The following is a 25,601-nucleotide window of genomic DNA, read 5'->3' as shown; positions in this document are numbered from 1 at the left end:
ATGTTGATTATTTCCTTGGAAATATTCTGCAGTCATCAGTATGATATGTAAATATCATATGTAACTGATGATCAGTGACTTGTAGTAGTAGCAAGGTGCTCAATTAATTAAGTGCTAAATTCTGTTCAACTTACCTGTGTTTTTCCCAGTCATTAGTTGTAGATTTTTTTATCTTGGGAAATGAAAATGAAAACCAAAGTTATTTAATGCAATAGTGTGATCTCACATCACACTGAGGTCATGAAATGATGTGACTGTTAGTTTTGGTACTGAAACTGTTGAAGCAAGAACACTGTCAAGAATAGAATAAACTCCACACAAAGGCTGATTCCTGACTTTATCAGGATATAGCTTGGTAAATGAATCTGGTATTTACAAATTAATTGGCCTTTGTCCTCTAGACATATTTAATGTTAGTTTCTTCTTTTACTTTCAAGAATCATTAGATTCTGGAATGGTTCCAGAGGACTGGAAAAATGCAAATCTCACTCACGCTATAAGAAGGGAGGGAGGCAAAAGGCAGAAAATTATAGGCCAGTTAGTTGGGAAGATGTGAGAGTTCATTATTAAGGAAGAGGTTTTGGGGTACTTGAAAGTGCATAATAACATGGGCCAAAGTCAGTATTGTTTCCTTAACAGGAAATCTTGCCTCACAAATATGTTGGAATTCTTTGAGGAAATAATAGGCAGGATACACTAAGGAGCATCAGTGGATGTTGTTAACTTGGATTTTCAGAAGGCCTTTAACAAAGTGCCACACATGAAGCTGCTTAGCAAGATACAAGCCCATGATACAACAGGAAAGATACTAGCATAATAGAAATTTTGTTGACTGGCAGGAGACAGAGTGGAAATAAAGAGGGCCTTTCTGATTGGCTGTTGGTGATTAGTGGTGTTCCATAGGGGTTGGTATTGGGTCAGCTTTTTTTCCACGTTGTATTTCAATGTCTTGGATGACGGAATTGAAGGCTTTGTGGTCAGGTTTGCGGACAATATATAGATGGAGGAACAGGTAGATTTGCAGAAGCAGGGAGTTTGCAAAATGACTCTGACCGATTGCGAGAATATAGTGTAAGGAAGTGTGTATGGTCATGAACTTCAGTTGAAGGAATAAAGGTGTAGACTTTTTTTTAAATGGGGAGAAAATTTTGAAAAATCATATGTGTAAAGGGACTTGAGAGTCTCTTGTAGGATTCCCTAAAGGTTACAGGTTGAGTTGGTGGTAAGGAAGGCAAATGCAATGTTAGCATTCATGTTGAAAAGACTAGAATATAAAAGCAAGGATATAATGCTGAGGGTTTAGAAGATATTGGTCAGATCGTACTTGGAGTATCGTGTGCAGTTTTGGGCCCTTATTCTTAGAAAAGATGTGCTAGCATTGGAGAGATTCCAGAGGTGGTTCACAAGAATAATACCAGTCAAGAAAGGTTTCACAAATGAGGAGAGTTTGATGACTCTGGGCCTGTGCTTGCTGGAGTTTAGAAGAATAAGAGGTGATCTCAAAGAAACCTATTGAACATTGAAAAACCTAGTGGATGCAGAGAGAATGTTTCTTATAGTTGCAGGGGAAGAATAGGACCAGAGGGTAAAGCCTCAGAGTACAGGAACGTCCGTTTATAACAAAGATGGGGGGAATTTTCTTTAGTTAGAGAGTGGTAAATCTGTGGAATTTATCGCCCATAGGTGGCTGTGGAGGCCAAGTCATTGAGAACAGTATATGTAAAGCGGAGGTTGATTGGTTCTTGATTATTCAGGATGTCAAAGGTTACATTAGAAGGCAGGACAACGGGATTGAAAAGAATAATAACTCAGCCATGATAGAATGGTGGAGCAGACTCAATGGGCCAAATGGCCTAATTTGTTGCTATGTCTTATGGTCTTAAGGTCTGTCTTCTAGGACTCTGTTGCTTTGTCATATTTCTCATCAAAATATGATTAGACAATATCTCAGTGAAATAATATCCAGCCCGTGATGTTGAATTTGCATCATAGTTAATGTAACACTAAAAGATAAAAATTATTTTTGAATAACATTCAATGTGTGGTGGGACTCTCATTAAGTACTGTCTTGACTTCTCAGTGTGTCTCAAAAAAGTGCAAGAACAAGCTCATGAATTATTTTTGTTTCTAAGATACAGACTAATTATTTACCAACTTCTACAGCTTTATCTTTTCCTCTTACTGTAGACACTCCATATTTTTCTGAAACAGTGCATTTCATCAGCTTCCTTTCCCATTTCTTTTCCATGCACATTCTACCCACGTCCCATCTCTCTTTCTCTTGAACCCATTTTGATTAATTACCATCTCTTCTGCTATCTTTCCTCCTCTTGTATTAGCTGGCCTTGTAAGTGCTCTTCTATTTCAAAATACCCGGTATTAAATTCTGAATGAAGACCCAATTTTTAGACTTTCTAAAAAGTGTTACTAGCTTTCAGATTAGTGCCTATATGTCCCACAAAATTGGAATCCCTCTTGCACTCAAATGCCCATTCATGATTTATGGGGGTGGCAATAGTTCATTATCCTTCTTTATCCGTCTTTATTTTTTCTTCTTAGGTGGCTTTGTAGTGGTTAGCGCATCACCCAAAAGAGCCAGCTATCACAGTTCAATTCCCATAGTTGACTGTAAGGCATTTGTAAGTTCTCCCTATGACGCCAAGGGTTTCTTCCAGGTGCTTCAGTTTCCTCCAACATTCCAAAACATACAGGTTAGGGTTAGTAAATTGTAGGCATGCTATGTTAGTGCCAGAAGCATATTCACAATTGCGGGCTGCCCTCAACACATCATTGAACTATATTGGACTGTGGCACAAAGAACACGTTTCACTATATGTACGAAAGAGAAAATAGTCTCCATTGTCCAAATTGGTGAAAAATCTTTACTTAATTTTATTCTTAATTATTTGATAATGATTCGGGGTAATTTCCACAAACCATGTCAGAATGTGTTGGTAGGATTGTTATTGCCAGCTTCTGATTCTATATCTTACATTGCAACTGAGGATCCAGTTTCCTTCTATTCCCTCCTTAAACCTCTCTACCCTCCTTTTATACCTCTAATCAGTCCTTCAAACCTGCCTCATCAACCCCAAAATAATTTTTTTTGTGGTATGGTGTCAGTTTTTGTTTGCACTTGTGAAATATTTTTGCCTGACAAATCTGTTGGAATTCTTTGAAGAAATAACAAGCAGGATGGGCAAAGTAGAATGGGTGGATGTTGTGTACTTGGATTTTCAGAAGGCCCTTGACAAGGTGCCACACATGAGGCTGCTTAACAAGTTAAGTGCCAATAGTATTCCAGAAAAGATACTAGCATGAATTGAGCACTGGCTGATTAGCAGGAGGCAAAGAGTGAAAATGACAGGAGCCTTTTGTGATTGGCTGCCAGTGACAAGTGGTGCTCCCCAGAGGTCTGTGTTGGGACTGCTTTTTATATTATACTGTATGTCAATGATTTAGATGATGGAATTGATGGCTTTGTGGCTGAGTTTGTGGATGATATATGAAGAAAGGTGGAGGGAAGGTTGTGTTAAGTAGACGATAGAAGGACTTGGATAAGGAGAATGGGCAAAGAAGAAGCAAATTAAATACATTTTCAGGAACTGTATGGTCATGCACTTTGATAGAAGAAATAAAAGGGTAGACTATTTTCTCAATGAAGAGAAAATACAAAAATCTGAGGTGCTATAGGACTTGAGGTCCTTGTGCAGGATTCTCTAAAGGTTAATCTGCAGGTTGAGACTGTGGTGAGGAAGGCAGATGCAATGTTAGGATTCATTTCAAGAGAACTAGAATATGAAAGTAAGGATGTAATGTTGAGGTTTTATAAGGCACAGGTGTAGCCACACTTAGATTATTGTGAGCAGTTTTGGGCCTCTTGTCTACGAAAGGATGCACTGACATTGGAAAAGATTTAGAGAAGGTTCATTAAAAATGATTCTGAGATTGAACGTCTTGTCATATTAAGAATGTTTGATAGCTCTGGACCTCTACTCACTGGAATTCAGAAGAATGAGGGCTGACTTTATTGAAACTTATTGAATGTTGAAAGGCCTTGATAGAGTGGATGTGGAGAGGATGTTTCCTGTGGTGGGGGAGTCTTAAGAACCATCAAACGTTCCTCATATGATAAGCTTTCATTCCTGGAATCATCCTTGTGAACCTCTTCTGGACCCTCTCCAATGCCAGCACATCTTTACTAAGATGAGGGGCCCAAAACTGTACACAATACACAAGGTGAACCCTCGCCAGTGCTTTAAGAAGCCTCAGCATCAAGAAGCCTCTTGTATTCTAGACCTCTTGAAATGAATGCTAATGGACATCTTTTTAGAACAGAAATGAGGAATTTCTTGAGCCAGAGAAGCAGTCTGTGGAATTTGTTGCCACAGATGTTCTGTGGAGGCCAAGTCATTGTGTATATTTAAGGCAGAGGTTGATAGATTTATGATTAGTTAGGACATGTAGGGATGCGGGAGAAGGCAGGTGATTGGGGCTGAGAAGGAAATGTATTAGCCATGATGAAATGGTGGAGCAGACTCGATTGGTTACCTAATTCTGCTCCTATATCTTATGGTCATAACTTATTGTGTTTAAAGGTGCTTCATAAAATACTTATTGTGACAGAATAGTGACAGAGCAGTATTAGACAACTGTGCCAGTGGCAATGGAGCTGTAAGATCCAGGAAAAAGGTACAGTAGAGCAGACCTTGAGAAATGGGAAGCACTGATTCTAAAAGCTGACACATCCAGAAAAATTAATTTATGTGCATTCTTCTCCACAGATAATTCCAAAGAAATCCCACGAAGTGAACAGGAAATTAATGGAAACCTTCCAGATTATAAAGATTTTGGAGATAAATCTGTCTATTCATTCCGAAGGGAGCCCAGCTACTTTGAAATTCCAACAAAAGAATTTCAACAGCCGTCCAAGTCTCCGGACAGTGAAGTTCATGAAATTCCAACAAAGGACACTGATACAATTCCGTCTCCGCGAGTTCATAGTCATGCTTCCTTTACTATTGAGTTTGATGATTGCACACCAGGCAAAATGAAAATAAAGGATCATGTGACCAAATTTCCTTTGAGACAGAAAAAGGCTCAACAGTTAGAAAAAGTCCCTGTACAAGGTGATGCACTGTCAGCAGAGAATAAAGTGGTTGATTGGCTGGTTCAGAATGACCCAAGTTTGTTGCTGAAAAGGCAGACACCAAGGGATATTTACAGCACCAAGAGTGATCAACAGGTTCATATAAAGACACTAAAAGGTATTGTTTCTGATTATTGAAGCCTCGTAGAAGCTTAAAATCAATGATAATGTTTAAATATGAAATAATATTCTTTTTCAGAAGGCTCTTCTGACTACCATAAATATATTGGCACTATCCAGACCAACTTTGAATACAGTTTTTCAAAACAGATACAGAAAATATTGAACCAAAGGTCGTTAATTTCCAGTGTTATTTTTTTCTCTTGTTCTACGGGGATGTTGTCCCACCTTCTGAAATTTTCAGCAGATAAGAAAGAAGATGCTAATGTATTAAATTGGTTTGTAATTTTATCTGGAATATTAATCTTTCTTCCTCGCTTAATAGGTTGTAGACATGAAGATGGTACTCAAAGTGACTCCGAAAATCAAATTGCTCCTAAACAACAGGAAAAGGGAGACTCATCCCTGGATTCACCTCCAAGGCAAATACAGATTTACAGTGATGGTAAAATGTATGAACTCCAACATGACCAACAAGATATGCCCGTGGGTCAACAAGCTTTTGTTATTGAATTCTTTGATGATGATAATCCTCGTAAACGTAGAGCACACTCTTTTACTCAAAATGCAAATGCCATGCACAATGATTCTTATATCGCTCTTAGAGCTAAACTAGAAAAGCGTAAAGGCACCTCAACCAGTGAGAAAGTGTCAGTACAGCAAGCACACTCTTTAGTGCAAATGAGCAAGCCTACAGCTAGTTCATCACTTCCCCAAAGGTCTAATTCACTGAAGAGGGAAAAGACTGAAGAACGATTTAGCACCTCTGCTTCTTCTAGCTGCAAAGGTTCACTTCGGAGTTTTGGGAGTGTGGGCCGAAAGAGTAAACTCAGCCAGGAGTTTGCTGCTGAGCTGTTGAAAGAAACTGCAAAAAGTGTTAAGGTGGATAAACCTCCAGATCCTATTCCTGTGGCAGTTACACGTGTGCCGGTGTCACCTCCTTCACCAGAGACATTGGTATCACCATTAACACCTACAACAAAGGCATCCTCAAAGCCAGCAGATTCACCAAAGCCAAACTCCAGACAGGGTGATCAAGATAGTTTAAGTGACACTGGCACATATACTATTGAAACAGATACACAAGACAAAGAGGTTGAAGAGGCTCGGAAAATGATTGATCAGGTAAGAAGCAAGTATAAAAGTATTATATTCAAAGAAAATATAATCTGACATTTTCTATTAATATTTAATTCCATTATTTTTACACCAGTGATGATCTAATTATTTTTGACTGTATGCTTTTGAGTTGCCAGTTAAGAATAGAAATGGACATTTGAAATGCACTTCTTCTATGACTATATATTGCTCCTTCCATGGTTTCATACAGAATAATTCTAATGATAATCTACTTTCATGGCTCACCAAGTGATCTTGTTGGTAGCTATTTGCTGTGGTTTAACTGTCTTACCTGTGAATAACTTGAATTCATTTTGTTGCTCCACCTTTGCAGGTGGGCAGTGTTGGGAATGTCACACTTAATAATCCATACAGGTGGGTTATGTGTTGGAATTGCAGCCCTCCTTGAAGTCATTTCTTCTCTGGTGTTAGGTAGATATAGCAGAATTTTGACCTATTAGTCAATGAATAAGTCAACCCAACGTGCTATGCTGCTTAGATGACAGGATAAGCTTCCCATGCTCGCACTTTGTTGCAACAAGCAGTCTACTGGAGGAACACAGCAGGTGAAGCAGCATCTGTAGGAGGAAAGGAATTGTTGATGTTTTGGGTTGAAACCCTGCATCGGAACTAACATTGGAAAGGCGAGTTGACCAATATTAAGAAAAGAACTCAGTACTGATAGCCCTTTGTGTTCTTGCTATCTCTCCCAGCAAAAGGCTCCAGTCTTCACACCACACCCTTCCTTTCCCCTCTTTGCTGTCCCTCTCACTCTGTCTCTGAACTGCAACCCAGCTCCTCTCTCCTACCTGGCCTAACTTCTGTGCTATTTTACACACTTTCTCAGTCCTCTTCTATGTTTGTCCATAGAAGACAGTAGGGGTAAAAGGCTGTTATTCTGTCTGGAGATTCATGACTAGAGGTGTTCAACAAGGATTGGTGTTGAAACCTTTGTTGTTTGTGATATATATCAATAATTCGGATGAAAATGTAGATGAGTGGATTTGCTTGTTTGTGGGTGATACCAAGATTGGTAGAGTTGTGGACAGTGTAAATGACTGTCGAAGAATAAAGTGGGATATAGATCAGTTGCAGATGTAGGCAACAATCAAATGAACAAGAAAGTATACAGTAAGTGGTAAGCCCCTTAATAGCATTTTGTTCCAATTTACTACAGCTACACAAATGGATAAAGTAGCAGAGAAAACATGTATCATGCTTGCCATATTGATAGAGATATTGAGAATAAAAGTAAGAAAAGTCACGCTAAAGCTGTATAATATGCAGACTGCACTTGGAGTATTGCCACTCCAGTCTTCCCATGATAGAGAAGTTGTGGAGCAGTTTACTGCCTGGATTGGATGATAGGAAATATAAGAAGTTTGGACAAACTTGGGTTGTCCTCACTAGAACATCAAAGACCGAGGGGAGACCTGATTGAGATTTTTTAAATAATGAGAGTTATATATAGTGTAGCCAATCAGAATCTTTTCCTAGCATCAAAATATCAAACACCAGAGGACAGGCTTTTAAGATTAGAGCAAGGAAGTTTAAAGGTGACATGTGAGTAAGTTTTTATGCTGAGAAGGGTAGGTGTCTGAAATGGGTTATCGGGTAGTAGTGAAATGAGGCAGTTTGGTGGAGTTTGAGGCTTTTGGATATACATATAAATATGAAAAGAATGGAGGGATATGGATGATACACAGGAAGAGGACATTTAATAGATATCAGGATTGGCACAACATTGTTAGCGAATGGCCTATCGAATGCTGTACTGTTCTATGCTCCCATAATCACCTCAGCTCCTGTCTTATCACTCCCTTTTCCCTCTTTAGACTGGCCGTCTCACCTCACCTCTCTCAGTATTGATACAGTTTCTCCCCCTCACAGATGTTGCTAATCCTGTTGAATTACTTCAGCTGATTGTTTATTACACCAGATTTCAGCACTTGGTGTTTCCTGTCAATTTGTCCATTTTGGTGGAGGAGGTCATGGATCTGAGAAATATTGTTGAAATTGGTGCAGACTGTTGTGTGTCTGGAGCCAGACTATGATGGGGTAGGTACTTCCACCATCACCAGGTACTCATCGGTGGTGCTTGACAGTAGTTTGACTGATTTTCAGAACAATTTAGACCTATACTTTGGAGGCAAATAGAGACATCTATTATCTTTTGTGCTTTTCCTTTCTCATGTACCTTCTGGCTAAAGACCATCTCAAGCCTTTTCTACAAACTGTTCATTATGAGTGGCTAATTGTTTAAAATTCTACCCTTCCTGTCTTCCAAGATGATTGAGCTTGATAGCAGAGCTAAGATCAGAAATTCAGATTTATAAATTTTAAACCCTTTCAGCACATTCTTGATCACATTGTTTTTAATAATCCAAGAGTTGTTAAGTAATTTCAAGTGATGTCTTGATTTGCTGACAATTGAACAGGTTTTAAAAGGTTCCGAAAATTTGTTCATCATCACCCATCCGTAGAGCCATGCGTGCAGTGCAGTGAACTAAAATAATCAGCCTCTTTTCCCTGACCTTTGGCTCGCCATTATTAATATTTAGATTCCTTTATCAGTAGGTGTGTATGAATGGTAATACGTAATAGAGTAAGCCTCTTTTTTGGGTAATCAGATAATTAAAAATAGATCTCTCAGTACATACAAATTAGTTAACCACAGGAACAGATACTTTTACACTATAGGGAAAATGGCTTCATAAAGTAGAGCCAAATAATTGCGTTAATCCCTAATAGCAAGTATTCAATCATTGTTCCCATTAATTGACTTGTCTCTGTGTTTAATATATTAGTGCTTTGCTTACTTGAAAAGCTGTAGCTTACTAATTCTTATTTATCTTTAACCAGGTATTTGGTGTTTTTGAATCACCTGACTTTACTGGAATTAATTCAGAAATTTATAGACCTGTAATCGGTGGCAAAGATTCTCCTACACAAAGGGATGAGGATAATATATGTTATCAAAATACTAGCACTATTTACCAGCAAGCACCTACGTTACAGGCAAATCGCACTACAGCCATTACTGGCTCTGATACTGTGCCACAGGTAATGCTTCATAAAATCATAACTACTGTTATAATACAGGAACTTGAACTTGACCCCTTGTATCATATCAGTTTGGGTCACAGAAATTCACCTTTACAGAATTCACAAATCATTGTTAAAAAGTACCATGATACCTGGTAACAATTCTCACAGAATTAATGTAGGGCAAAGCTATCGACCTCATATTTCTTGATGCATTTCATGCAGATAATACAGCTTTGTGTTAGAACAATGCAATATGGATGATTTTCTAGGAATTAGGAATGCCACCCTGTAATGTGAGAGTTGCCTACATCTAGTTTTTGAGTATCCAGCCATTAAAATAAAGCGTACCAGTTCATGGTGCATAAAATAAAATTTAATTATACATTTACTGTGTTTTTTGTAGTGTTGCTTCATGCTACTACTATTATCACTTGGTGTTTTGCCTGGCTATGGGATTCTTTGGGTAACAATTATTCCTTGACCATTACTACTGAAGAATTTAATTGGAATCTTAGCACAGGATTTGTATTACTGAACTGATCCAGAAGCCTGAATTAATAACGTAAGCCGAAATGACAGTTAGCATGATTGCAAGAAAATTTCTCTTAAACCCTTCTGGTTCACTATTATCATTTAGAAAAGAAAATCAGCAGGACCATAGAGGTGATTGCAGGGGTGAAGTTGGTTCTTAACTGTCCTCAGAAAAGACCTAGCCCACTGCTGAGATGTGAGGACATGGAGGATGCCCTCATCTTGTGAGGCACTGCAATTTTACCAATGGTGATAAATTCAGCACACATTTAAATCAGCACTTCAATGGGGTGCTTTGGGCTATCAGGAGAAGAACAATACTATTTCACCAGAATCTTTAATCTTGTTTCCTGGTTGAACGTTTGCCTGGTTCGGTGTGGAATTGGGTCCTGAGTGTAATGTCAGACACATCTAAAGATAAGAAGCTACATTTCTGGATAGTAATTTTTGGGAAATTCCGGGCCAGCCATAATGAGAATTTAACGTACAAATCTATGCACAAATAATATTTTGTATTCTCTTGGTGTGAATTCTAGATGCGTCCTGTTGGCCCCATAGCCCATGGAAAGCAGAAGTGGGTCTCGAGGTGGGCAAGTCTTGCTGATGGCTATAATGGTTCTGTGCCAATTAGTGGAATCCATGACCTTCAACAGGGAAGTGAGTATTGAAGAGATGTCTTTCTCACACTTGCAAAAATACCTGGAAGTTTAATTTGTTCTGACCTTCTGTCCATTTTTATATTTTTCACAGAAGATGCAGCTATAGTTGATATTGGAATTTACGGCAAGAGTGTCGAAACTCTAGATTCAGATGCAGCGTCAACAACTAGTCAGTCATCTCGAAAACGTCGGACTCTCCCACAATTGCCACCCAGTGAAAAACTTGATACTCCAAGATCAAAAGATTACCTTCAGCCACGTTCTCCTCCTAGCTCGGAATCAATAAAGAAATTAGAAATGGATTTGCGCTCCTTTCCACAGCCTCAGGAAAAATTGTTTATTTGTGAAGACAAAGACTTGGACCCTGACAGTCTGAGTGATGATGATAAGTCTGACGATTCTTCCCATGTTACAAAAGGGAAGAGTAGGAAGTATAGAATTTCCCGGGTTACTAGAAGAATACACCAAGAGCATACATGGAATGATCAGGGAACATTTGACATATCTGAAGGTGTATCACAGATGACTGATGCATACACACAAAGTACAGCCAAAGAGCATTTAGACTCTAAAAGTGGCAATAAATGCTTCTCAGAGCATGATCTGAAATCTTCCTATAGTAGCACGAAAGAAAAAAAATCAGAAAGCTCCACTAAACAAACTTCAGTGACCAAAATGACATTAGCGAGCTTTGAGAGAAAGATGAAAGAACAAGAGTTTAGCTCAAAATCTTGCAATATTTCATCCTCTACAAGATGGTCAACTGTCCCAGATACTAGCAAGGCTGCTGTGGAAAGCACGGATGCAATCAGCACCACAAGTAAAACAACTCAAATAAACAATAGAAGCCCTTCCCAGGAAAGAAAAAAGACTTCAACAAAAGATTCTCGAGTATCTGTTATCAGACAAGAAAGTTTTACTAAAGACAGACCAAGTATTGATACTGCAACATATAAAATTCCTAATATTTCAAGCCGTTTGTCAGTTAAAGATCATGCAAGAGCCTCCCACAGGACAGAATGCACAGAGGACACGCATCTCATTCTGAAAGATACAGAAGCTGCAATGGCAGCCTTAGAAGCACGACTCCATTCTCAAGATATCCATATTAGTCAACAAGAAAGTAGTTCCCATATCCAAGGTGATTCCTACTCTGGAGAATCAGATAATGATACAACAAGTTCTGTCAGTTTGAAAAGTAAGAATACCACTAGTTCTGTGCAGAAACAGAAGAAGATCAGTAGCACGCCCAAAGGGAAAGCAGCTGCATCAGTTCAAGACCATCCACACCAAGCTAATGCTCGGGAACGACTGTCTGAGAAACGCCGAGGCCAGCTTCTGGATACAGCCAATAAACCAGACTACAGTCGCCGTTTCCAGCTGAAACGCAGCACAGGATCACGTGGCTCCACAGATTTCACAGATGACGAGAGGTCTTCTAGCCTTCCATATTTACCGATAACCGATGCACACTCTTCTGACCAGGAGCATTCTCAGACCAGTAAAACTCAACTGCGTAAAAAGTTTTCTGGTTCTCTGCGCATAAAGGAGGACTTGAACAAATCAGCAAAGGGTTCAATACAAACAACACTAACCCGTTCAAACAGCCTTTCAACACCCAGGCCAACCAGAGCATCCCTGCTGCGCCGTGCTCGCCTTGGAGATGCTTCAGATAATGAGAGTGCTGATGTGGACAAAGTTTCCTTGGCTTCAGAACTGTCCACGACAAGCTCTACATCTTCAAAACAACCAGCTGATAAAAAACTGTCACGGCTTGATATGCTGGCTTTGCCCCGGAAACGCACAGGCTCACTCACTGTAAATAGTGACACGGAAACTTCGGTGCTGAGGAGCAGTTTTAGTGCAAGAAGCGTTGATGTAACTGCTACTAGTCGCAAGTCCATCAGTGCTGATGCTAAAGCAGCAGCTAAGAAAGTTACTGCAAGCACAGCAAAACAAACAAGAGTCCGTGGTAATGGTACAAAGTCAGTTTCTAGTGAGTATACACTAAAAGAATATCAGAAGTACATTCTTTCTTTGGAAAGCTAATCATAAGTGAACATTTAACTATGCTTGGAAACCTTTTAAGTTTCCAGATGTTTTCCTTCTGAATCAAACTCTTGTTTTTATTCTTCCAGACCCTCGACATCTGTTTTTAATTCCCATTTTAGTCTTTCCTATCGCTCAATTATGCTCCTTTACAGCTCTCTGTATTTCCCATTTCTATATTTCCAATATTAATTCTCCTGTATCATCCTCTGAATTAGCAATATTTACTTTTAATCTTCTGTTTCTTTTTACAATTCAATTTTATATAATTTGCTGGTTTCTTTCAAAAATACTCTGGCCATCCACTATTTTCCATTGCACTGTATGTCTTTTCTTTCAAATTGTTGCATAGATTAACTCTGTAGTTAGCCATGGATAGTGTTTCCTTCTCATAGCATCTGCCTTTCTTGAGGTACATCTCTGCTGAGATTTATGAAATATCTCTTTGAATATTTGTCATTGCTAATCTTTGAACTTAACCCTTTGAACTGTCTTCCATCCACTCTAGCCAATTCTAGTACCATTGACTGACTTTAAGTTTAGGACACTGGTTTCAGATTGAATTTGAAGTCCTACTGTAGTGTGATCATGCTTTCCTGGAGATTCACTTAACAATGAGATAATTAATCCTGTCTCCCTATTTCTTAATGTTTCCTCAAGCTACTATGCAGAGACACTACCTTGAATTCTATGAACTTGTCCTCAGGACCATGTATGCCAGTTTGATCTGTCCAGTCTATATGATTTCCCAAGGAAATTACAGTGGCTTTCTCATAGCCTTCAGCTTTTCCATGTTTTTTGTTTATGTTCTATAATTAGCTGCTTCAAGTAGCCTATGTACTGCTGCCAAAGTGACTTATTACCTTTGCCCTTTATTACTTGCCATCTGGATATAATTTATACCACATTATCTATTGAAACTCCCTGATTTAAAAAATTCGATAACACTTTAGTGAAGTTCTTTGGGCAGTGTTAATGTTGACAATGTACATACATGTCAAGTTGTTGTGGTGATCCTATCCAGTGGTCTTTTTTTTAAAAAGAATTTACAACTAAAGTTGATAAAGAAGTTAAACTCTTTCCATCTTAATTCTCAATATATTTTAATTTTTCTCCTTGTAATCCTCATGTTGGCTCTCTGAATTCACATTCCTATCCAATCTAAGCATCTGTCTCCATATAAACATTTTTCATTTCCCACTATGCTGGAATCCTCAATGCCCACTTTTCTCCATCCCATTAAAATTCCATTTACTTTTGCATATATGGAAAAATATAAAGTCCTGCCTTCCAACTCCCAACCAAATGGTTCCCAAAGTTATCATTCACAACAGCCTATAACTTTGCAGCTTTCACTCATCTTCATCTTTAATGTCCTCGGCAACAGAAAAAAAAATGCCATGTCATTTCCACCATCTGAATTCTCCAAAGACAAAGGGACAAATGTGTTCCTTTGCCTTGGGAGAATATGCATGGTAGTTGTTCTGTTGACCCATCACTAGATCAATTAACAGAGCCCTCATGACAGGTGAAAAAAACAGGGTGTAAAATGGAGAGTTTTTTCACTTGTTCTTAGATCATCATGAGGGTCTTAATCCCACTTAGTATTTTAGTTTTATGAAGAAAATATGCCTGTGTTTAATGATCAGCTATGTGAGGGTGAAGGTAGACAACAAGTGTCTTTTATTTGATAGTGCAATATTCATTTCTGAAAAAAATTTACCTTCTGTCTATCTTCACCCTCAGAGTCCATCATTTTTAAGACAGTCCAATTTTTTTTATAAAACCAAAATGCAAAGCTTTTCCTGCTATTATCTTACTAAAAGTCAGCAAAAATACCCTGAAATTAATTTGCACTTCCGTATCCTTGAACTACATTTACTTTCCAAAGGAATATATACTTTCCTCCAGCTGCATTATGCCTGTTCTCTGATCTGGATTTTTCGTTAGTTTTTAAGTCAGTTCAGGCTCAGTGGTGGACTGTAAAATGGTTTCGGTGTGCTATTACACTATGGCGGTAGGATTGGGTTATGTGGAAATTCATCATTTGCAACTTGAACTGCAAGAGGAATGTTATTAAATGTTTGTTAACAGGAAGAGTGACATTTCGAAGATGTAAACAAAACTTATAATAATTCTACAGTACAACTTAGAAGCTTTTGTGAAAGATTTTGTTTAACAAATTTCCCAAATCCTGAATTAAGTGTAGATCAGATGAGCCTAATGAGAGTATTCCAAAGTATTCAATTTCAAAAGTATTTTCTATGATTTAGTACTATTATTGGGCCTCATCAATATTATATGAAAATATTATATAAGCTTTGCTCAGTAATTGCATTCGAATAAAGTTAATAAATTAGTGAACAGTAAAAGCTCTAATATTATCTTGTTAAGGCTTAAGTTTTTATTTCATATTTTAAGGTCTAATCTTATTAACTCTGAAATACTAACAAGAACAGATTAACCATCACACTGGGTTTAATAACATACTTTGGTGACAAGTCATGGTATTTGCTTACTTAAAAAAGCTCAATGAAATAATTATTGAGCATGATGAGGTTATGTTTTATTTTTCATTACTAATTTCTGATAAGTTCTCTAGCTATTTTATAATCAAGTTCTTACAGATGGAGATTAAAACTTGTATTTTGTGTTTCAAAAGTTCATATATTTATGATTGACTTAAGTGTTCACTTCTTTGCTGGCCTAGATTGCTAGTTAGATGTTTAAAACGTTATATGCACATTAATGTTTTTTTTTAATTTAGAGATGTCACGTGAAATAGGCCTTTCTGGCACTTGGTGTTGCGCTGTCCATCAACCCCCTACAACCTCGATTTACCCCTAACCCAATCATGGGACAATTTACAGTGACTAGTTAACTTACCTGGTATACCTTCGGACTGTGAGAGGAAACTGGAACATCTAGGGAAAATCCATACATTTCACAGCAAGGACATATAGAGAGGGGCTCCTTTCAAAGGATACTGGATTTGAACAAACTCTGATGCCCTGATCTATAATAGCATTGTGCTAACTGCTACACTACCCTGGCACCCTAGAGTAGTAACACTGTTTACCACATAGCATTTAAATCCCTATTAACATCAATCAATCTGTGGCTATTGAGTATGATTATTATGCTCAAGTGTATGTCCTAACAGCATAAGTATTGATTTTGATGTTTGTGCATAGAATAGGTGATAGTTGTGCTTAATAAAACACAACAGCACTGGGACTTTAGCAAGAAAGTTAACTATGATCATTTTTTAAAAACGTATAGGCGGTGCCTCTTCTGAAGTATTAAGTCCCAGTTTAAGATAGTTGCGATTGTAAAAGAGGGGGAAAATCAGAAGAAGTAGATTGACTCAACAGGTCAGAATTTAACATTCCGAATGGACTAAAACAGCTGAAGTTGTCCTGTTTAAGGCAGCGTTAGTTTAGAGGAAGCTCAATGGTGCCACTAACAGATGACACAGATTTAAAATAATTGGCAAAACAACCTGAGATGACATAAGGAGAACTTTTTTCATGCAACAAACAGTTAGAGTTTGGAATACACTGCCTGGTTGCATTATGGATGAAAATTCAAACATAACTTCTTAATAGTAAACAGCCACCTGCCATTGCTAGCATGTGTTGTTTCCAGTGGGAAATAGTTTCACATTTTTTTTGTACTTGAAGAGATGTTTCCTACCTTTAATGATTTTGCTCTGCCTTCAAAGTTATGTCAGAAGCTCTCAGCTGGTCAGGCAGTGTCTGCAGAAAAAGTTAATATTTCAGATCAAAAGATTAATATCTGCAATTTCTGGTGATTTACTGTTTAAAGGTGTGTTCCCTCATTCTAGCCTGACACTCCAGGAATAGGGGTTTCAACTACTCAGCCTATCTATTCTATCAGTTTATTTCAAAATCCTTAAAACCCTAATGAAATCACTCCATAAATTCTAAAGAGTATAAACTAATTTATGAAATCTTTCTATAGCACACTGTTGATAACCTGGCGACATTCTGATGATAGACTCCTTCCAATGCTAATATAACTTTTCTGAGATACATTCCCCAGAGCTTTGCGTAGCAAATTTATTCACTTTTGCTTCCTTGTTGTACTGTTAAAATTGCATTATTCTATTCGTGCTTTTTTACTTTCTTTGTACCTCATCTGTATACAATTGATAACTAAACTTGGGTCTCTTTGAGCCATCACTGGTAGTAGTTTGTTATTTCCATGCTTGGAAATAACAAAATCTACACAAGAGTTTTCTTTCCAAAGCCAAGGAATTCTTCACATTCTTGAGATTGTTGAAACAGCATTGCTAATGTCATTTTTGTAAATGGGAAAATGTTTTTAAAAAGAAGCGTAATTGTTTTAAAAAAATGCTCACGTCTGATGTATGTAAATTCACTTTCCAGGGTTCAAAAGCTTCTTGCTAACCTCAGCTTTCGAGCACAGCAACATGGCCTTTCCAAAGTGTCAGAGTTGTTTAGAACATAGAAACATAGAAAACTTACAGCACAATACATGCCCTTCAGCCCACAATGCTGTGCTAAACATGTACTTTAGGAATTACCTAGGGTCACCCATAGCCCTCTATTTTTCTACACTCCATGTACCTATCCAGGAGTCTGTGACAATGTCTTTGTTTGTGACAAAGTCTTTGTTTGTGACAAAGTTAAAACTCTAACCAATGTTCCTTGCTCAGCTACTTGTAGAAAACAGGTAAACACTGAGGTAATGTAGGCCCATGTTTAATCAACGTAAGACAGTGAGGTTATGCTAATTGGCCCCCATCAAACCAGGCAACACTAGCTAAATTACCTGCACCGTCATGAATCAGTTCAAGGTAGCTTGCAGAGCTGACTGATTTTGTCACTTAACACTTCAAACATGGGTCACAGGCATAGCTGATCAATCAGTCAATTGTTGGGACATCTGTATACTCATAGAGCCAGCCTTCACAGAGTTTAGTTTTGGGTGTCAGGGAGCTCTCCTCAGAAGCACTTAGACCATCTGTGTGAATTACTTTGTCCCAACAAAGGTATCTGAAAAACATCACAGGCAAATAATGTTAACCAGCAGCAAAACAGTATAGATGTTAGAAAGCACTGGGGATTGCTAGGAATGACAAGGAGAATGAAAGAATGAAAATCTAGAATTCATTCCCCAGCCTTGGCTTTCTGTGACAGACAACTCGCTCTTAGTTCGTAAAAAAAAAATTCACCTGTGTTTAGAAATCCTTCGCAGTTTATAAATCTTTTGTAATTTGTACATCTTTTACAAATCAGAAATGCACTATGAGTTTTAAATATGTGCTTTAAAAGTTTTTGTCTAAATTTAAACATGTATAATTTAAAAATAAAGTAAGCTGTGTTTCAATTACTTCATTAGCTGGAAGTGTTTCCTCCTTGGTAGGGAGGAAACCCACCACTCAAATAGTGGGTATTGGCAGCAAGATCTCACCATGGACACTAGACAGGGAAGTAAGCTAGTCCCTGAAGAGTAGGTAGGTACTGTATAATCATTTAGTGAAGGTACCCATAGATACATATGTATATCAGATAGGATTTAACATCTCCTTTTAACTTCAGGGCTTTGCAAACAGTGAACCAATACCATCATAGCCTCTGCTCTAAACTTCTGAACAATCTCCATTTGTAAGAATTGTGAATGTCATTTAAAATCTTGGGTTGTTCTATCTTTTGCCTTTGTTCTTTTACCACCTTTCTCTTTGTTTAAAACTAATTATTTTACAAGACTCAAGATGGAGACAGCAAACATCAGATTACACTTCTACTTCAGAGGAGGAGTATAACTCAAATCACACTTCTCCTAAACACAACCGCTTAAATGCCTCAACAGCTACCCACAGCAACAGATCCCAGTCTTCCCATTCAGGAAGAACAAGACAGAATATGAACGATGTTGATGATCCTTATGAAAACTGGACTACCCACAGTGCAGAAATTGCAAGGTATTGTGAATTTTGCTTTATGCTATTAATCCTAATACCTAAATCTGTGGTTATGTACACCATTTAGATATATATTCTCTCTCTTTTCTCCTACATAGTATCATGCACCATTTGAAGTAAAAAGCATGGGCTTGTGATCTGCCTACACCTTGTCCATGTCATTGCTGTTAATCCATCTGTTAAATGAGCTGTGAAATGCAGAGCACCAGCCTGCTATCTTTCTCCGGGATGAAATGCCTAGCTGCTTAACCTGCGGCAAAGATGTTAGAAGTTCAACATCAAAAATTAAGGATAATAACAAGAGGTGATCTAATACACCAAGTCTACTACATGCTCTTGTGACCCCTAATTGAAGGGAAAGGAAAAGCCAAGTTTTATAGATTTTCTGTATAATGTATTGCATTTTCCAGTGAAAAGAATAGATGCCATAAACTTCCTTGCTGGCACATTGATCTGATTAGAGTTTCTCAACGTACAAAGACTCTGTAATGAGACTCAGAGGATAACCTGGACTAACTTTATTGAAAACACTAAAGGTTGTAATTTCAACTCTGTGCATCTCTTCTCATAAAAGAGTGATTCGTGATATTCCATAATTTTTAATTCTTATGAAAATTTTCATTCACAGGCATGGAAATTGTCTCAGTGCAAGTGATATAAATTAATTTGAAGTACTGTACTTTTAAACATTTTTCTGATCTTGAACGAAAATAATACTTATGTTTCAGATCTACAATTTTCTTTTGATTTGTATTCCTTCTCTTGAATAACTTTTCCCTTCCATCAGCGAGTCTTTTTTCTGAGATAAATTTACAAACACCTCTATCTTCGATACGGAATGCCATAATATTGGAGTGAGGATACTGTCGCTTCTGTGTTTTTACCTTTGGCAGTTGACTGATTGCTGATGAGATTGGTTGCAAGAATTGTTTTGTTGTCTGCTGACTTTGGTCATTGGAGACTTTACCATTGACATCAAATTACTGAACAGTAGTAAAATGATATACATATATGTCTACTTTCCAGACAATTTCATTTAGAATTGGAGATTTAAAACAAAATTGGTTGAAGTTGACATTATTTATCTTATCAATAAAAAATACCATACTTACTGAAAATTTTAATAAAGCAATGACCAGCAAATATTAAATATGCATATGATGAAATTTGTTTCACAGACAATTGTTTAGTATGGGTTATTGTGCCTTTCAGCTACAGCTTAGAAAAATAATATATTAAAGTTGAATGTACTGTTCCCAACTAATTTTGAGCACCACACTCTAACTACTCCCTCTCCCACTACTCTCATTGTCTCTTCGGATTTTCTGGGTGACTTGTAGGCAACCAGTCAGTAAGTTAAGTTTACTTCCTAAGAATGCAGGTCCTGTCCCGAGAACATTAATCAGTGATATTATTGAAAACAGGTTGCTGTTGCAAGAGCCTGTTTTAATATTGTTTGCTAGTATTAACCAGTTAATCTACTGTTTGATATGATTTGAGAAGCTAGTTATTTAGATATTCTTAAAATTAATATAAAAATAGGTCTGTTAATAAGTAGCTGCATAACGTGTATAAATTCGTCACTCAAATTAGTTTTATAGTATGTTTTTTCAATCTGATTTTGCCAATGACTAAGCTTGCATTGCATAATACTGAAATTAATAAACTATATCACTGACAGGACAGTTTAACAAGTAATTTCAGGATTATTGATAATGCAGTCAACTACAGGGAATTTTAATTTGTCACAACATATTATCATTCCATTGATACTGACTGAATTTTGCTGTCACCTTCTTAAAACAGCACATGTTTTGGTGTGAGTACTACTTTTGGAATTCATTCAATAGTCTGTGCCAATGGGGAAGGCATCAGCCCTCAACTTCTTAATCTCCTTCATCGTGATAACATTCAGAAAATGTGTTCCTATTGCACATCCCATCTTTTTTTCCCATGCCTGCACTGGCTACCATTGTCTCAGTGTCTCTTATGCTTTGGAAATCCCTCACATCTAGTTTTCAACTGTTTCTAATTTGATATGACATTTCTGAAAACTAATCTTGGCAAAAGCTTCAGTCACCATGCCTATTATCATAAAGCTTGTCTCTGTATCCATTTTCCTTGAATCTCAAACCTACTACAGTCATACAAGTAACAGATTTAATACAGAAACACATGGATGTAAAATCTGTTCTAGTGTTTCCAGATTTCAGTTGTGCTGGAACATTACAAGTTTTAGAACAATTGAATGAAGTCACTGAAGTTATGTTCATAATGTGGCTGAATTCTGCAAAAGGAACATTGAGAGCCAGCTCCCACTGCTTACGTTACTAAAATCAAATCCATTACACTCAAGTCGGATTTGCAAGTCACATGAAACTAGGCTCACATCTTTGACTGGCAAAAGTGCTACTGAATGAAATGGTATTAATATTGGAACTCAGTTCAAGAGAATACTCGCCCAGGCAACTGGTTGGAAATGGTTGTGATATGAGTACACTCAAGAGTTAACTTAATATCATGTAAGAGTTACTTTGACACAGTTAAAACCTATATTAGCAAATTATGAAAGTGTACTTGTTTCAGTGTAATTTGTTTTTATTCCTAATAGTTTTAATTGAATATCACATGTATCTACTTAAACGTTTTGTAAATGATGACTATCAATCTGTGTTTCAGACTCAGCCAAGATCTAGCTAAAGATCTGGCAATCCTTGCCAGAGAGATTCATGACGTGGCAGGAGATGGAGATTCCTTACCACCTACATCTGCCCTCAGCTCTACAATTTCAGCCAGGGAAGAGGTAAGTTCACAAGTTTAACAAACTTCCAGTGTGATCTTGCAAAGGTTCATGTAAGTATATTAAAATATATTCAGGGATAAAAGTCATCTATCCATTTTAAGTTGATGACAGGGAAGTGAATATTAGAAAGCTGATTCAGTTTAAATACTAGAGATGATCAGTTTTACTTCCCATTATTTTTTTTTTTGACTTTACAGAGTCCTTAAGTTTACTCATAAAGAAGCAAACAAGTACAGATACCACAAATAGACACTGTGGAAGTCCTGTTTTATCTTTCTAAATTGAAAGCCAATTAGTAATGCAGATAAGTTGAGCCTGCATTCTAGAAAGACATCTGGATTAGAAATACTTTGATCAATATTGTTTACTTGCAATGAAACATTTGCAGGAATAATACATATTTTTAGTACCTTGTGTGGAATTTGGAAAGGGGGATGTGATGAGTGCTTCATATTATTCCTGATTGTGTGCAACTAGATTGATAACTTTATTTAAAAATCTATTTTTTTCTTTAACTGTTGAAGCTTTTCCATTATAACAATTTTACATCTCCTTTATTGTCAATATGTTTACTTGGACAAGGCAAGCTTTTGAACAACTCCATTTCATTCAAATCTATTTATTGCAAATATTTGAGAGTAGTTACAATTAAATAATATGTTGTTATATCTCACTTCCTTTTTCATTGACCCAGATTCCAAAGTCATCATCAAAGACATCCCGTAACTCACAGGTGCATCATTTAGTTTCCATCTTTCATTTTAAAACATGTGATTTCATATTTGCTTAATCACTGAAAAAACACATTGTTAAAGCACGATTTTAAATACACTTTACACATTTTTTTAGTTGGTGCAGCACATTCCTGAAGCAAGTCTGAACTTCCAGAAGGTTCCTCCAGAATCTTCGGGAATTAGAAAAGATTTGGATCAAAATATGAATGATAGCAAAGATCCAGATTCAAAAAGAAGAACCTGGAACAGAGAAGAGGTTGTCAATGCTTTCTTTATATTTAAGAAATGCCATGAGTTGCTTTTATTTTCAACTGTGTTGGTGTATCATTTTATATCAACTATTGTAGTGACTGATAAATTTGTAATACTGTAAATTTATGTGCATTGTTTATGATGTCAATGTGTCATTGCAAGATGTTGTGTGGAATTGCTTTATAAACCATCAACAATACATTTTATTGAGAGGCAGTTAATTATGAAAGAGAATAGTCACGATTCGAGCATCTAGAATCTGATTCAATTAGTACAGAAATGTATCATAGAATCAAAATGATGCAGTGCAGAACATGACCATTCAATCCATTAGATCTGCTTATAGAGTAATTGGTTCTTTCCATCTATCCCGTCAATTTCCTTTCCTCAAAATATTTAATTATCTTTTTATTATACTGGTTAATTTTACTATGGAATATTCTTATATCATTCTGTAGTCCTTTCCTGATTCTGAATACTGTTGAGGGAAAAAAGATAACTTTTCATGTTCCATAGGGTCCTTTTTGAGATTACCTTAAACTGATATACTCTGGTTATTTATTCTTCAGCCATTGGAAGAAGTTTCATTTGTAATTCTTACATGAGATGTGGATGACACTGGCTTATGTTCTATTTCCAATTTATGTCAAGATGGTGATGAACCATTTTCCTGAACTTTAGACTTAGGTTGAAATCACTGTTAATGAGAAAAGATTTCCAAATATTATTTTGTTTGCATCATTCATCCATTCTTCACAATATTGTACTCCTCCATCAGGTGTGTCTTCAGCCTTTTCAACTCTAAGGAAACAAATTCTGTTATCTATCTCTCCTCAACTAAAATATCTCATTCCAGGCAATATCCTGGTTAATCTGCACTATTCCCTCTCTGATGCAATTTCAATCTTCCTGTAGCGTGGTGATTAGATCTGCACAGAATATTTTCAAGTGTGACTTAGTCAAAGTTTAATAAAGGCCTGGATGCTTTTATATTCTGTGCCCTAGCTAATGAAGGCCAACGTTCCACATGTGGGCTTCAGCACCATATCTATTTGCTGTCCTGTGAATTTTTATGCTCAGGTCCTTCTATTCTTTAACACTCCCTGTGGTCCTAACATTCAATTTTTACTTAGACTTTCCAGAAAACATCACCTCACACTTGCTGGGATTAAATTCTATCTGCCAATTCCATTTTACCAGCTGATTATTGTTATTCTTTATATAAGTCTACCCTCCTCACTTCCTTCATTGCCATCTAAAAGACACACAGTTTAAAGATATTCAAGGATGGATATTAATGGTGCCTTGCCAGGAATGTAAACAAATAAAACAAACAAACATACTTAACTGCTGTGTTATCTGTCTAGCCACCTTCAAAATTTGAGTGCAATTATGCTTGGGTTTTGTTGTTGCTTACCTTTTGATAAAGTGCCACTTGCTTGGTATTGTCCCTCCTTATTGCAGATAGTAACCAGAGCAAAATATATCACATCATGCTTTTCTGCTTTGAAAGTCTTCTTTAGTGTTCTGCATATTTCATTGTCTTGGGTCTCTTGGTATCTGTTCTCTGATTTCCATGCTATGTATTATACCAAAAATTTGAAACAGTATAATATTTCTTTCCAATTCTAAGTTAATAATATATATTAAGAATGGCAAAGGTCCCCAGGAGATCACTATAACTCCCTTCAATCTGAAAAACAGCCAATTGTAACAATATCCATTACTAACTCTGAACCCATGTTGCTGGTTTTCACTTTTTCTCCCATGAGTTTTAACTAATTAATTAATAATTAATAATTTAAATGCATTTTGATGACTTTATAGACAACATCAGTGGCCATGTCCTTGTCCTTCTTGTCATTAGAAATGATGGCATTTGAAAGCCATTGATATAGATGTTATAGCTATGTAATAATAAAACAGACATCAATGTAATTGCGCTAAAACAGTTACCAAACTATTGGTCCATTAATACAGTACTAACTTTATACCACAAAATTAAATATGGAATATGTAATTGAACACATATCAAATTTAATTACTGGGCTAAGGACTAAAATATCTCTGTTATGTGCATTAAGCCAGGTGTCGTATGGTTAGCTGCTAACATTTTACTTCACAACATTTTCTGTACCAATGGTAGTCACGTTTCAATAAATAGCTATCATTTTTGAGCTAATGATTGCCATGATTAAGGGTATTCAGATTTCTGTCACTTGGAACATCTATGGCAAGCAGACAGAGTGGGCTTCAATTCCGAGGTTAGATTTTAACCTTGAACCCGGTTCAGAATCGAAAGTCTTTATAAAACAACTATGAAACTTGCTAGGAGCATGAGCTGACAATCATACAGGGTATACTAGGATCTTGTTGAACAACAGAACTCAGTATCTATCTCCAGATGCAATGAAATTTACAATGCATGAATTCAGTATCATTGGGTACATAAAAAATAAATAGTAAAGGCAAAAGAGGTGAAATCAAAAAGTAAAGGAGGCTGAAATTACTAGAAATAATTGTACAACAATTTGCAACTTTCTGGATATGTTTGAATGGGAGTTATATCTTTAAAAGCTACCTGCTGTGATAGTTACCAATCTTAAAATTTTGTTAAAGAATTAATATGGAATTGTTACAAGTTCAGAATGGCAAAAATGGCCAGCAGCTTGTGATTTAAAATCTGTAGGATTTCCTCTCTTCATCACAAGCTGGTCAGTTTTCACTAGAATAAGATTATTACATCTCTGATAAAATAACTTAATATTTTGATTCTTTAAGGTCTCCTTAATAATTTTATAGGCAGTGTCTAACTGCAGTGGCATATCCTTGGGTTGCAAATTGACTTGGATGGCTATTTCCTGTAAGCCATTTGAGACCTAAAATTCTGAAGTGTATAACATGACATGATTGTAGTCATGACCAGGTTATTGTTGCGTGTGGTTTTATTTTACATGGCAGAGAATTATGTAAGCAACATCACCGACAATGCGATCACTTTCCAATGAGGTAACTTTATTCAAGCTGCACCCAATGTTAATAACACTAATATCTTATGTTACATTTCTAATTACTAATGTCAAAGATGTGATTAATGTTGTGGAATGTCATTAATTACATAATAATTGTTTTCGTATCTAATTCTGCATTTTTATTTAGAATTAGT

At 36.8% G+C, this 25,601-nt stretch overlaps 1 protein-coding gene across 4 annotated transcripts in view; it reads left to right on the top strand.

Annotated features, from left to right (window-relative positions):
- LOC132386020 (centrosomal protein of 170 kDa protein B-like) overlaps positions 1-25,601 on the top strand; it is a 63,285-nt gene that overhangs the window by 28,318 nt on the left and 9,366 nt on the right. For 2 of the 4 annotated variants that reach the window (XM_059958304.1, XM_059958294.1), the window contains 9 exons: positions 4,785-5,267; positions 5,595-6,394; positions 9,251-9,451; positions 10,504-10,624; positions 10,718-12,622; positions 18,430-18,646; positions 21,326-21,449; positions 22,144-22,182; positions 22,299-22,439. In XM_059958304.1, the coding sequence (XP_059814287.1) occupies positions 4,785-5,267; positions 5,595-6,394; positions 9,251-9,451; positions 10,504-10,624; positions 10,718-12,622; positions 18,430-18,646; positions 21,326-21,449; positions 22,144-22,182; positions 22,299-22,439 (4,031 nt within the window). The remainder of the gene's footprint in view (positions 1-4,784; positions 5,268-5,594; positions 6,395-9,250; positions 9,452-10,503; positions 10,625-10,717; positions 12,623-18,429; positions 18,647-21,325; positions 21,450-22,143; positions 22,183-22,298; positions 22,440-25,601) is intronic. The other 2 variants (XM_059958311.1, XM_059958318.1) reach the window with 2 other exon arrangements.

This window comes from Hypanus sabinus, chromosome 2, assembly GCF_030144855.1.
Source record: "Hypanus sabinus isolate sHypSab1 chromosome 2, sHypSab1.hap1, whole genome shotgun sequence".
NCBI classification, from domain to species: Eukaryota; Metazoa; Chordata; class Chondrichthyes; order Myliobatiformes; family Dasyatidae; genus Hypanus; species Hypanus sabinus.
This window is presented reverse-complemented; position numbering and strand designations above follow the sequence as displayed.